A 12,240-nucleotide genomic window follows, 5' to 3' on the forward strand; every position below is an offset into this window, starting at 1 on the left:
CACCTGTGTATCAAAAAGAAATACATTACAGTTTTTGTTTTTGTGATTGTTACTTCATTTTTCTGATGCTTCAGATATCTGATTCATTCAAAGCAGCTTTACATGTTTAATACTGCTGTACCGTTTTGACAACTTTTCTCTGAAATTAGCTTGTATGATTCTCACAGTAGTCAGACAGATTTACAATAAGCTTTCCTTATGCCCAATCTTCTCTCTGATGAATCTGTACAGGTCTTTAGGCGAGTGATGTTCACGAGCGTAGTGTCCGGAGTAGTCCTTCAGCCACTTGTACAGTTTATCTGTTGAAAGAAGAAATGATCAGAGTACTCTAAACCCAAACTCAAAAATACACTAGTTACTTTAGTAATATTAATTTTTACTTTACATTTGTACAGCAGCACTGAGTGCCCTTGGTTGTTGTTGAATTTGGCTATTAACTCTATCCCCTCCAGTGTTTTTTATTTTTTAAGTTTCCAACCATTGAACTATTTTTGTTGTATGAATATCTGAACATGAAATATATCAAAAGAAAGAACAGAGACTCCAATTTTTTTTTTTATTCTAGCTTCATGCATTCTTCAGAATGATGATCAAAACAGATGGAGTAGATTAAGTCCATCAACACCCCTAATGCGTCACAGTACTGTAACATTTCATTCAGTAACATTAGGCAGTTTTGATTTATATGCTGTTTAATGTTGATTATCGCGTTATTGTACATATGCATCTCATTACATATGATATCACTCATTTCTGCATCATCTTCGCCTGTATTTTGATCAGGAGATTCAGTAATCTTTCAGAAGAGGCCTAATAGCGCCCCCTACCGTATAACAGTGAAAACACGGAAATCCAGAATATTCCGTCAATGGTGGGGAAAGAGTTAAATTAAGCTATTAAAAGGTCGGTAAGATTTTTATTTTTTTTTATGTTAGCCAAGGCTTTATTTATTTTTTAAATCTAATTTATTCTTTAAAATTATTTTTGTGGACAGCATAATAATTTTTTTCAGGATTCTTTGGTGAATAGAAAGAATAAAAAGAATATTAGAAATGTCTTTAGTCACTTTTAATCAATTGCTGTCAAGTCTTTTGAATGGTTGTGTAAATCATCAACCTCAGAGCTCATGGAGTCAGACTTGTGACCCGAAGGTTGCGGCTTCGATTCTCAAAACCGGCAGCAAAATTAAGGTGGGAGGGTGAATGAACAGCGCTTTTTTTCCAACCTCAATACCCACGACTGCGAACTCCCAATCGCCGCAGCAAATGGCCTCCCATTGCTCCAGGTGTGTGTGTGTGTGTGTGTCAGTTTGCTGTGTGTTTGTGTTGACTACTCAGTCAAGCTCCTAATGTGTGTGCATTAACTTGGATGGGTTAAATGCAGAGGACTAAATCCAAGTATGTCTCTTAAAAATATATATTTCTTTAGGAGAAATAAACTGGATTTTTTATTAACCTGCTTCTGTTTGTTTCAAATGCAGTTCATGTACATACCCACAGTCACTCTGTTTTGGGCCAGTATATCATGCATTCTTTGTACTTCGGCTGCCAGATGTTCATTGCCAAATGTGAAGTAAGCCATGTCTCGATCCGCCACTGCAGCAGCCATCAACTGGATGAGAGCTTTTGAAGACAAACACATTCTGTTCTGTGCATTATCATAGCCATCAATAGTGTTTGCAGTTTCTCCAGATCAAACGCGTGTGTGTGTGTTTTGTCTTCATTTACCTTTGAGCTTAGGATCCCCTTTAAAGGCTCCACAGCCCCAGTTGCCCGTTGCGATGGCTGTTTTCGGATGTCCGTGGAATCCCACGAATGCCTTTGAGAGTCACACAGCATACGTCTGAATAACCTTATAACAAATTCTCATGATAACAAACGGCGATATTTTAATGTTAAAAACTAGTACCTTGTTGAGTTCTCGCTTTATGTTCTCTTTAGTGTACTGCTCCTTCGGGTTCTTGAAGTCCAGAGCATCAATGGCAACAATCTGCCGATAACGTCTCTTCCACATGTCCCTATGAATAAATGTCCCACAATTTACACTCATATCTGTAAAACCAATGTTTTTGAAAAATTCGACACTTTTGAAGTGGCACCTACCGCTTTACTTGATCGTTGTATGGACCAACCCAAGAAAAGCCTTTGCTATAGCCAGAAGTAATGTTGTACATCTGAGGCCCTGATGAGACATTAGAGGTGAGACTATGATGAAGAAAATATCACAACCATCAGTCAAAAAAATAAGTACTCTGATGCTTTTATCCAAAGCGACTTGCATTGCACTCAAGGTATACATTTTTGGAAGAACTATCCCTATACCTGACGGAAAGCTGTTATGTTTTTTTTTAAGATAACGTTGTCTTTTGGCGCTTTTCCACTGCATGGTACGGTTCGACTCGGCACGGAACGGTTCCGCTCGCTTCACTTTTCCACTGCGTGGTACGACTCGGCTCGGTACGGCATGGTTCGGTTCGCTTTAGCTCGGTTGCTTTTGCACTGCAGTTAGTACCGCTTCAAAGTGGGTGTGACTGATCGTTATAGTTGCCGTCTCTACTGCCATGACATCATCATATTAAATGCGAATTTTTCAATCCGGGTTTCCCCATCCGCTCCTCGGCAACCAACGAGAGGAACGTCTGCACCTCGTCCACTGACCACGATTCAGCCATTTCTTTTTTTAAGTTTATACTCTTTTTTTTTTTTTTTTTTTGAAGCAAATACTTTTAAAACAGGCGCTACAGCGTTGGCTGTTGTCTACTGGCTATTTAAATCTAGCGGGTTTAGTGTCTCGTGTTGTAAATACAATGACGCTGGTAGTGATGATTCTGTCTGACCAATCAGTGATCTGCAGTGTTTTCACGTCACATTTTAGTATCGGTACGGTACGCTTGGAACCTCAACAGAGGTGGTACCATTTAAAGCGAGCCGAAGCGAGCCGTACCGTACCATGCAGTGGAAATGCGTCATAAGTGAGCCGTACTGAACCGAGCCGTACCGTACCATGCAGTGGAAAAGCGCCAAAGCGTGCCGTACCGAACCGAACCGTACCGTACCATGCAGTGGAAAAGCGCCATTTGTCTGATTCCCCCAGCAGTACCTGTGATCTTAAGACACTCGTTATCAGCCAGTTTCTCAGTGAAGAGTCTGGCCACGATGAGCTCTGGACTCATGAGGAAGAGGATCTCCTCCTGAACCAGTCCTGACTTCAGCACTCCACCACCAATATATTTACTCGCAAAGTCCACCTGTTCAGAACAACATGATGGAGGTGAAGCTTATCTGAAGAACGGGTAGAGAACTGATGTTGAGATGAAACTGACCTGTAGCATGCCTGTACCCTCTCTCTCAATGGATCCTTTTGAAGAGATGTGAAGGTTCTTCAGGGTTTCCTTCTGACTAAGTCAAACACAATCAGTAATCACAATCGCTTTAGTTTATTAATCGTGTGAACTAGTGCAACTTACTTATTCCAGTTGGGAAGAAGTGACGGTGGAATGCAAATCCTTTCAAAAGTAACCAGTCCATCTGGTTTTGATGCTGGAAGAAATTGGTTACACACTGAGTCCAAAATAAAATACTTGCTCATCATTTGTGCATGCGTTCAAACGTTTGGGTTCTGTATGTTTTAGTTTTTTAAATATGTATTTAGCGAGGACACATTAAATTGGTCAAAAGTGACAGTGAAGGCATTTATTATGTTACAAAAGATTATATTTCAAATAAATACTGTTCCTTTGAAATTTTTATTCATCAAAGAATCCTAAAAATCACAAATATATTAAGATGTGCAACTATTTTCAACATCGATAATCGGAAATGTTTCTTGCACAGCAAATCAGCATATTATAATGATTTCTAACAGGGATCATGTGACTGAAGACTGGGGTCGGTTTCACAAAGATAGACTTTGACTATGGCTTAGATATAGTAGATAGTCAGACTTCAGATAGACATCTAAATCAGACCGTTGCACAAAGCACTTAAGACTCTGACTCTCTTAAGTAGGACTACACACTGCAATGCATTCTGGGTAAAATAAGACACTTTTCAAAACAAAAAACATGGCGGATCATGTAAGCGCATTCAACCGCTCAGTGCAGTTTACCCCAGCGGAAAATATGTGTTTGTTTGGAGGAGTATAACAGTTACAAGGACATTTTACTTGGGAAATTTAGCGGAGAATGTAGTAACAAGAAGAAATGTTTAATTTATGAGCCATTTTCCCTTTTCTTTTGGCTGTTTGTAATGTAACCGATTGTTACTGCTGGTTGCCAAGGTAACAGAGTCTTAAACCTAAGTTAGCCTGGTGGTAAGGGGTCTGGGGGTAAGTTAGCCTGGGGGTAAGTTAGCCTGGGGATAAAGTGTCAAATTTTTTTGGTCTAAATTAAGTCAGTCTTTATTTTTGTGAAACAGTCTAACTTGCATTAGCCTAGTCTATGAGCAACCTTTAGACTTGTCTAACACTATAGACCGGTCTAAAATAGCTTAGTGAAACCGGCTAGTAATGATGCAGTAATGATGCGGAAAATTCATACATCAAAGGAATAAATTACATTTTAAAATGCATATATCACAATAGAAAAGTTATTTTTAAATTGTAGTAATATTTCACAATATTACTGTTTATGATTGAATAAAAGAATTCTTGGTGGGCAGAAGAGACTTCCTTCAAAAACATTTATAAATCTGACTGACCCCAATCTTTTGACCGGTAGTGTACAGTAGTCATGTTCAGTACCTGAATCTTGATGAGGACTTTCATTTGTCACGGTGTCGAAGTAATGGAATATGGCTCTCAGTTTCTCTGCCTGTAGACCTGCTTTTACATGGTCACTCCGGCTATCAAATAGGCTACGGCAAAAAATAAATGAATAAATAATTGATCCAGCACCAGTATAATAGAGTGGTGTCAGTCTAATGTGATCAGTGTAACACCTGCTGAAGTTAATGGTCGGGTAGTTGGCGTATTCTGAACCAGGGCCAGTGTTGTTCCTGTGAGGGAAGGTGCAGAAGAAGGCGTTTGCTAACAGACAGCAGATCTGCTGCTGAGTCATTGTTATGGCCTGGGTCTGTTGCTGTCGCAGTAGAGGAATGGGCTAGAGACAGAGAGTACACATTTAAAAATACTTACAACAAACTTGCATTAAAAAAAATCTTGTATAAGCAATGCAATTAGTCTGAATATGATTATTTTCTTCAGTCCAGTGGGACATTATTATCGCTTAACAAATGGTGCACTGTGAATTATTTGTCTTGTCTGGTTGTTGCTCGTCAGATTGTTCAGTGTGAGTCCGGTGAGGCCTTTCATAAAAGCTAAGACAGACTTTAAGTCAGATTCTATGATCTTAGTAATCTCAGAGAAATCAAATGTTAATGAAATGTAATGTAATATTGTCATGATTTACAGCATTAAATGGACCTTTACATTCATTCTTGCATCTTTATTCGCACTTCACATTTAAATGGGAAAAAAAAAGGAATTTGGCCTCATTAATCAGATTTAACTTTAAACTTATACTAGTACTAAGGGATTATGCAAGTGTCTGTGGAAAGAAGGATCCTGTAACATACCCGTTTAATGAGAGCAGGTAAATCAAGTGCCAGTTTGACCATCTTGGGGATCACCAAATGGAGATTATTGTCCATCGAGTGCAAGCGCTGTAGAGCAATTGCACAAATCTGTCATCAATTTGTATTTTTACGCTTACATTTAGCTTTCCTCTGATATGCAGAACGTTTCACTAACCTGACCGTAATAATGAAATGCGTCAAATGACCATTTGTCTTTGTTGCCGGAATTGTAAGACATTATGGCGGTCTACAAATAGACAAAAGATAGAAAACGGGTCACATTATAGTGTAAAAGTAATTGTCATTGTTTAGTGTTGCAGTACCTGAATATCCCCAATAGAGAAACTGCCTTTGGTGAGTTTGTCCAACGCGTGATAAGTGTTGTCCCATCGAGAAGGTGCTGCACGGGACTTCTGGTGGGACGCCGGCGGTGGCTATGGGGAATAACGATTACTCGGTATGAATATGAATAAATAATGAATAACCTATATCATTTCTGTTTTGATAAGCTACTTGTTCAGAAAAGCTCTTGATATACAAATGATGATCTTTAGAAAACGTTCTATGGTCATACTTACATACAGATGTGGTAACTTCACATGGTAGGCATCCCAAACGTGTTTCCCTTCATGGGGGACAATTAGACCATTTCGGAAATGTGATGTCTGCTCAAACAAGCCAGTAAACAAGACTGAATCAATATTCATAGCACACTTTATAAGGAAAAATTAGCATACAAGAACTGAGGATGAAATTGCATGATTCTTACATCTATCAGTATCGTATGTCCTTTCATGGGAATTTGCTGGTTGAGCTCTGAGCTTAAGTTTTCCATTGTCTTGAGGTTCTTGATGGGATATGTGGGTCCCAGCACAGGCTTTGGTCTTGTTGCTGAGCTGGAGGAATCTGAAGTGTCCATAGGTTCACCTCGAGAGGGCTGGTTTGAGGCCCTGCTGTTTTCAGATGCACTATTTGAGGATGGGTTTTGGCCCTTTTTGTCTCTATGCTCATCAGATGTGGGGTTTTTGGCCCCTTTCTCTGCATTCTCGCCAGATGTGCCCGTTTTTTCTCCTCCCCCTTCACCTTTTTTCTCACTAGATGTTGGCATTGATTTATCAATTTTGCCTCTGTTCTCACAAGATGCGGTCTGGCTTGTGGCCTTTTTTCCTGCAGGATCAAGTGAGTCCTGGTTTCTGGATCCTCCTCTTGATGAATGATCAACAGTGTGACTGTTACTTGTTTGACCGAGGCATTCCTTCATTTGATCGCTGTTGTTGTGCGACATCTAAGCCCAAAACAAAACAAAAACATTAGAATATTTTATTTTTTTTACTATAAAAAAAAAACTTTTAAAGTACATTATCGTTCTATTCGATTACGTAAGGTTCTAACAAAGTTTTCAAACGTTACAATAACTTTGAAAATTCGAATCACCTGCGAACATTCGAAAAGTGAGGTAACCATAACAAACGTTCGAATGTTTTACTTTCACACTAGTATCGGGCGGTAACTACGTTGCTTAAAACGTGATAATATTGTAAATCTGAAATAAAATCATAACCACATTATAGTAGGCCTACAAAAAAAAAATAGCTTTGTTTAAAACGCATATATATATAAAGTGACTTTTACCTTGTGAGCAAAATTATATTTCATTACTTTAATAAAATAATGCGCTCTAATTCGATTCGGATTTTCTTAAACTGTCGTCTTTAATATTTTGGTTATTGCCAATATTAACAAACAAAAAAATATTCTGAGAACGTAAAATACAGGAATCACATATTTATAAAGGCAGTAGCCTGCCTACGTAGTAATAACAGTAGCCTACGTAGTGCAAATCGAACTCACTCAACTCCGATAGGGAATAATATGCTAAAATAGCCTAGCAGACATCTCGTCTGTTTCCTTTAAAGACGTTAAATGCTTAGTTATTATACCCACTATGTAGTGCTTTAATATTTTGTGCTCTTTCACTTTCGATTTTGTCAACTGCGTGTCCAGTCAAATCAAAGGCACTGTTGTTATAGAAACCACAACGTAACTTTCGCGAAGTTTTACAGTTGAGACAGAACGTGCAGAACATGGTAAGTTACATCTACTCACTTGTTCGGCGGTGACAGTCCGTGTTGTGGAAGTGTAGTGTCTGTGTTTGCTGTGATGATCACCTGTGACAACAGAGTGAAAGTGAGCGTGCACGAATGAAACCTTGAGCTGGCGGCACTTCCTGAGAACTGCAGGCGCGAGCTGCAAAAACACCACATTTATTCATGATATTAAAATGTATTAAATTCTGTCATAGTGTTTCATGCTCTAAACCGCTTCATAAATTGCATAAATTTAGTAATCTCTCTTTAGTAACCTTTCTTCCTCATTAACCATCAGATGACGCCACACTAATCATTATGTGTGGGCGGTGTTTGCTAAGGCTCTATTGCTCATGCTCACATATAAGGTTAGTGATTTGAACAATCCCCTAATGCTGATCAACTTTTTATGATACGCACATGAATGATGCATTTTGAATGCTTAAATTTCTGTAAACATGCCATCCTGATATATTTTCTGATACACTTACGAAATATAAGTTCATTTTATTAAGTGTACTCAAGTAAAGTTCAGTTATGTTTTAAAGTAGCCTATACTAATATTAATGTACTAGTAGTAAACTTGTAATTGTACTATTTCAATAAGCCTACTACATGGGGCTAAATTGGCCCACTTTTTAGTGTATAAAGTATACTTTTAAGTATGTGTAACAGTAGCAAACTTTGAGTACTAAACTAGTTTACTATACTACAAGTGAACTTATACTGAGTTTACCAGATAAATACGTGTAGCACATTTTTTTAGTTTATGAAAGTACACTTTGAAGTATACTCTCAGTAAACTACTAGTTTAGTGGTTTTATACTGCAAGTATTCTAAGTGAACTTAACATCATATTTAATTTACTATTTATATATTATTTTAGCATTTTTAGTATACTATTGTGTTCCTATTTAGGTATTAATTTTTATACTTGAAATATACCTTTAACTGTACTTTAACCCTTTCCCGTCAGTGTTTTTATTTTATTTTATTATTATTATTTTTAGTTGCCAGCCAGCGCCTGCATTTTTTTATCATTTTCACAAAACTTTCATGGCCCCCAGAATATTTTGTTCTCCAACACACATTATATCAAAAGAAAGAACAGAGCCTTTGCCTTTATACACACACACACACACACACACACACACACATTCACACACATTATTCTATCTCCATGCATTCTGTTTATATCAACACTTGAACATGGGTAAATTATGTTTTTATTGTTGTTGTTTTTTGTTGCACAAACAACACTCGTGTCACTTTATAAAATTGAGGATAACCACTGGATTCACATGGATTACTTTAATGATGTCTTTCCTTTCTGGGCCTTGAAAGTGATAGATGCGTAGCTGTCAATGGAGAGACAGAAAGCTCTCAGATTTTATTTTAAAAATCTTTATTTGTGTTCTGAAAATGAACGAAAGTCTTACGGGTTTGGAACAACATGAGGGTGAGTAATTACTGACAGAATTTTCGTTTTTTGGGTGAACTATCCCTTTAAGTGTTTTACTTGTACTGAATGTTGGCTCAAAGATGCACTAGACAAGATTATTGACAAGTCTGTCAATATACTCAAAATATAAGGAGCAATTTATTTATTTCTGACAGGAAACCAAAGCCATATCATCAAGCATACAGTATGAGCGAAAGATTACTGTCATCATCACACTGCAGTTCATTGACGTAAACAGAGAACAACATTGCGACACCAGAATTTAACACCAAGCAGTCAGACATGATATTATACTGACTCGCTGAGGCCGATCTTTTATTAATTTATTAATCCATAGAATCATCCAGCTACTATAACACCTAAATCATCAAGGCATTTTAAAAGAAGATGAAACTGAACAGTACTAAAAGTGGAAGAGAAGTCCATAAAGGGAATTCTAACATAAGCAATTTGTTTTATCTAGATGATTTTGAACGAGGCATCCATTATCCTGGTAGGCAAAATATGTAAGGAGATATGTTGCAAAACTGTAACAATCCTTAAACTGGTTTATTTTCCTATCATTATATTAAATCCCCTCCTCGCATCTCTTTATGATCCATCAGAGTTCTATATATAAAGTAGTTCCATATATCCGTCTTTAATTAACGCGTTGCTTGCGATCAGTCCGAAAATACAGTTGGCGTTCCTCACGTTAACCACAAGATGTCACCACACTCCAATTATTGGTAACCTCGTTCATGTACTTTTTAAAAACTCAGCTGTTAAATTTGGTTATTCACATTGACATCCAGCTCACTCAATATGAATGTAAATGTGAATTTTAAAATATTAAAACCCTGCTGTTTCTTGGTTGCTTTAGGGCTGTTCTCAAAGTGATTGAGGGATTTTCACGAAACCGCAGCTTCTAACCACTTGCCCATTGTGTCTCAGTCAGGTCTGCATAATGACTGTGGGACAAACCTGTGCTCACTGGTGCCTGAACCCCTCAGCGGGACGCCATGGACAGAGATTCACCTCAGGCAAGAGGAACAACAGCTCTCTTTACATGTGAAAAGCTCTCCATGTTTGAGTCAGATGGTTGGTCCTTTCCTGAGGGTTTTTTTCCTCCTGCACCCTCTGCTGTCTGACCCATCACATGATTGGCCTGCTGTCCTGAGCTGCAATCTCATTATCCCTGCCTTCACCATCACTGGCCCTAGAACCTCCAGATAAACACATCCACTCCGACAATAACTAAATCTATTTATAATAGATTTATAGTTGTTACGTATCCTAGACAATAATCAATTTGCAAGAACAAATCACAGATATCTCTTTTTGAGAGCTCATATATCTCGGATGACACACTTTCTTCAAGCTTTCCCTAATTAGGAGGGTTGTGGCATGATTGAGACGGACAGAATGTCCTCTTCAATCGCTGGCTCTGCTGCTGATGTGGCTGTTAATGTCTGTCTGAGTTATGGAACTGCATATGATCCAGCAGCTTTACACAACACACGGCGCCTTAGGTGACTTCACGTTTCTAATATGACAACTGTAGTTTGATCGCTGGCCTCGTAACAACAAAGAGTGTGTGAGGAGGTTTCGACAACAGGTGTAGACTGAGTCTTTCAAAGAATGTCGGTTTTCGTGATTTATTCTGTATTTTTAGTTATAAAAGAAACTAAATGTATTAAAAATATTTATATAAAATTTGATTAAACATTTATGCACGATGGTTCAAAAGTTTGGGGTCATTAAGATCTTTAATTAAATTGATCAAAAGTGACAGTAAAGATGTTTATAATGTTACAAAAGATTCTATTTCCAATAAATGCTGTTCTTACAGACCCCAACTTTTGAGTGTGTGTGTGTGTGTGTGTGTGTGTGTGTGTGTGTGTGTGTGTGTGTGTGTGTGTGTGTGTGTGTGTGTGTGTGTGTGTGTGTGTGTGTGTGTGTGTGTGTGTGGGGCCCAGGTAAACCCAGACAAAATGTCCCCAAACAGATGGCAATATCCGAAATCCTTGTGGAGACATGTTTTGGTCCCCATGGGGGAATACAGCTTATAAATCAGACTAAGTGATGTTTTTTTTTTAAATGTAAAAATGTGTAAAGTTTTCTGTGATGGGTAGGGTTAGTGTGAGGGGAGAGAATATACAGTTTGTACAGTATAAAATCATTATGTCTTAAGGTGTTGATCCAGGAACATATTGTATTTGGTGAAATCACGTTAACCATAAATATATATATGGTCGAATGTTATTTTACTATAAGCCATATTTCCGAGTGACACAATTAATGCTAAAATAGTTTGGGCACACAACCTATGACATCATCAACAACAATATCTATTTAAATGTCGGTAATCAAACAGTTGTTTGGCACTTCCTTAGTAGCCTGTGTGGGGGGTGTGGGGGAATACAATGAAAGTCAATGGGTCCATCAACTGTTTAGATACCAACATTCTTCAAAATATCTTCTTTTGTGTTCAACATAAAGGTATTTATACAGGTTTGGAACAACTTGAGGGTGAGTATGATGACATTTTTGGGTGAACTATCCCTTTAACTAAAAGTTGATAAGCCTATTTATTTTAACTATGCACGATTATACGAGTAGTTGCATTTTATTATTTGCATTTCGCATTGTTTTTTTTGTGAGCAATTGAGACGCGCTGTTCCAGATGATGCAGATGAGGTAAAAGCTTCTAGTTTTTTGGTGTTTCAGAGAACAAGGGTGGAAAGAACAGCTTTTCCAAACCCGCTCCTGCCCCCTTTTTGCTGCCGACTGTTATTGTCGGTCAGCCACTTCCCAGGAATGTTCCTCTTCAGGCCAGGGAGAAGTCACTGCAATGGAATGCAGCGCGCGCCCCGCTAAACAACAATGTTGACTTAAAAAGGCCAGAAAATGGAATCGATCTGGACGCGCGCGCGCGCGTCACGCTTTAAATCTGATGCTTTCTATTCTTTGGAGCGCAAATAGAACCTTGACAAATAAGTGTTTAATTATCTCGCATTTAAAACACAGCTGCATCCAAAGCGCATATTAGAACATTGCGTAAGATGGTACCAGGTTGTGGATTTGCCAACCACGCTGCGTGCGTGCGTGCGAGAGGGAGGGGGCGTTTTTTTTCTTC

At 38.2% G+C, this 12,240-nt stretch overlaps 1 protein-coding gene across 1 annotated transcript; it reads right to left on the minus strand.

Moving 5' to 3' along the window:
* Positions 1-31: 31 nt before the first annotated feature.
* On the minus strand, positions 32-7,837 carry pargl (poly (ADP-ribose) glycohydrolase, like). The gene is made up of 16 exons (XM_082158047.1): positions 7,680-7,837; positions 6,343-6,858; positions 6,152-6,238; positions 5,897-6,007; positions 5,749-5,820; positions 5,574-5,660; positions 4,938-5,098; positions 4,741-4,853; positions 3,467-3,539; positions 3,323-3,398; positions 3,100-3,247; positions 2,103-2,181; positions 1,909-2,017; positions 1,728-1,818; positions 1,494-1,622; positions 32-299 (listed from the first exon to the last, which is right to left on the minus strand). Exons 2-16 carry the CDS (start codon positions 6,856-6,858, stop codon positions 181-183), a joined length of 1,971 nt encoding a protein of 656 aa, XP_082014173.1. The 5' UTR covers positions 7,680-7,837; the 3' UTR covers positions 32-180.
* Between the last annotated feature and the right edge of the window lie 4,403 nt (positions 7,838-12,240).

The sequence above is a fragment of the Leuciscus leuciscus genome, assembly GCF_965113295.1.
Source record: "Leuciscus leuciscus genome assembly, chromosome: 24".
In the NCBI taxonomy this organism is placed as follows: Eukaryota; Metazoa; Chordata; class Actinopteri; order Cypriniformes; family Leuciscidae; genus Leuciscus; species Leuciscus leuciscus.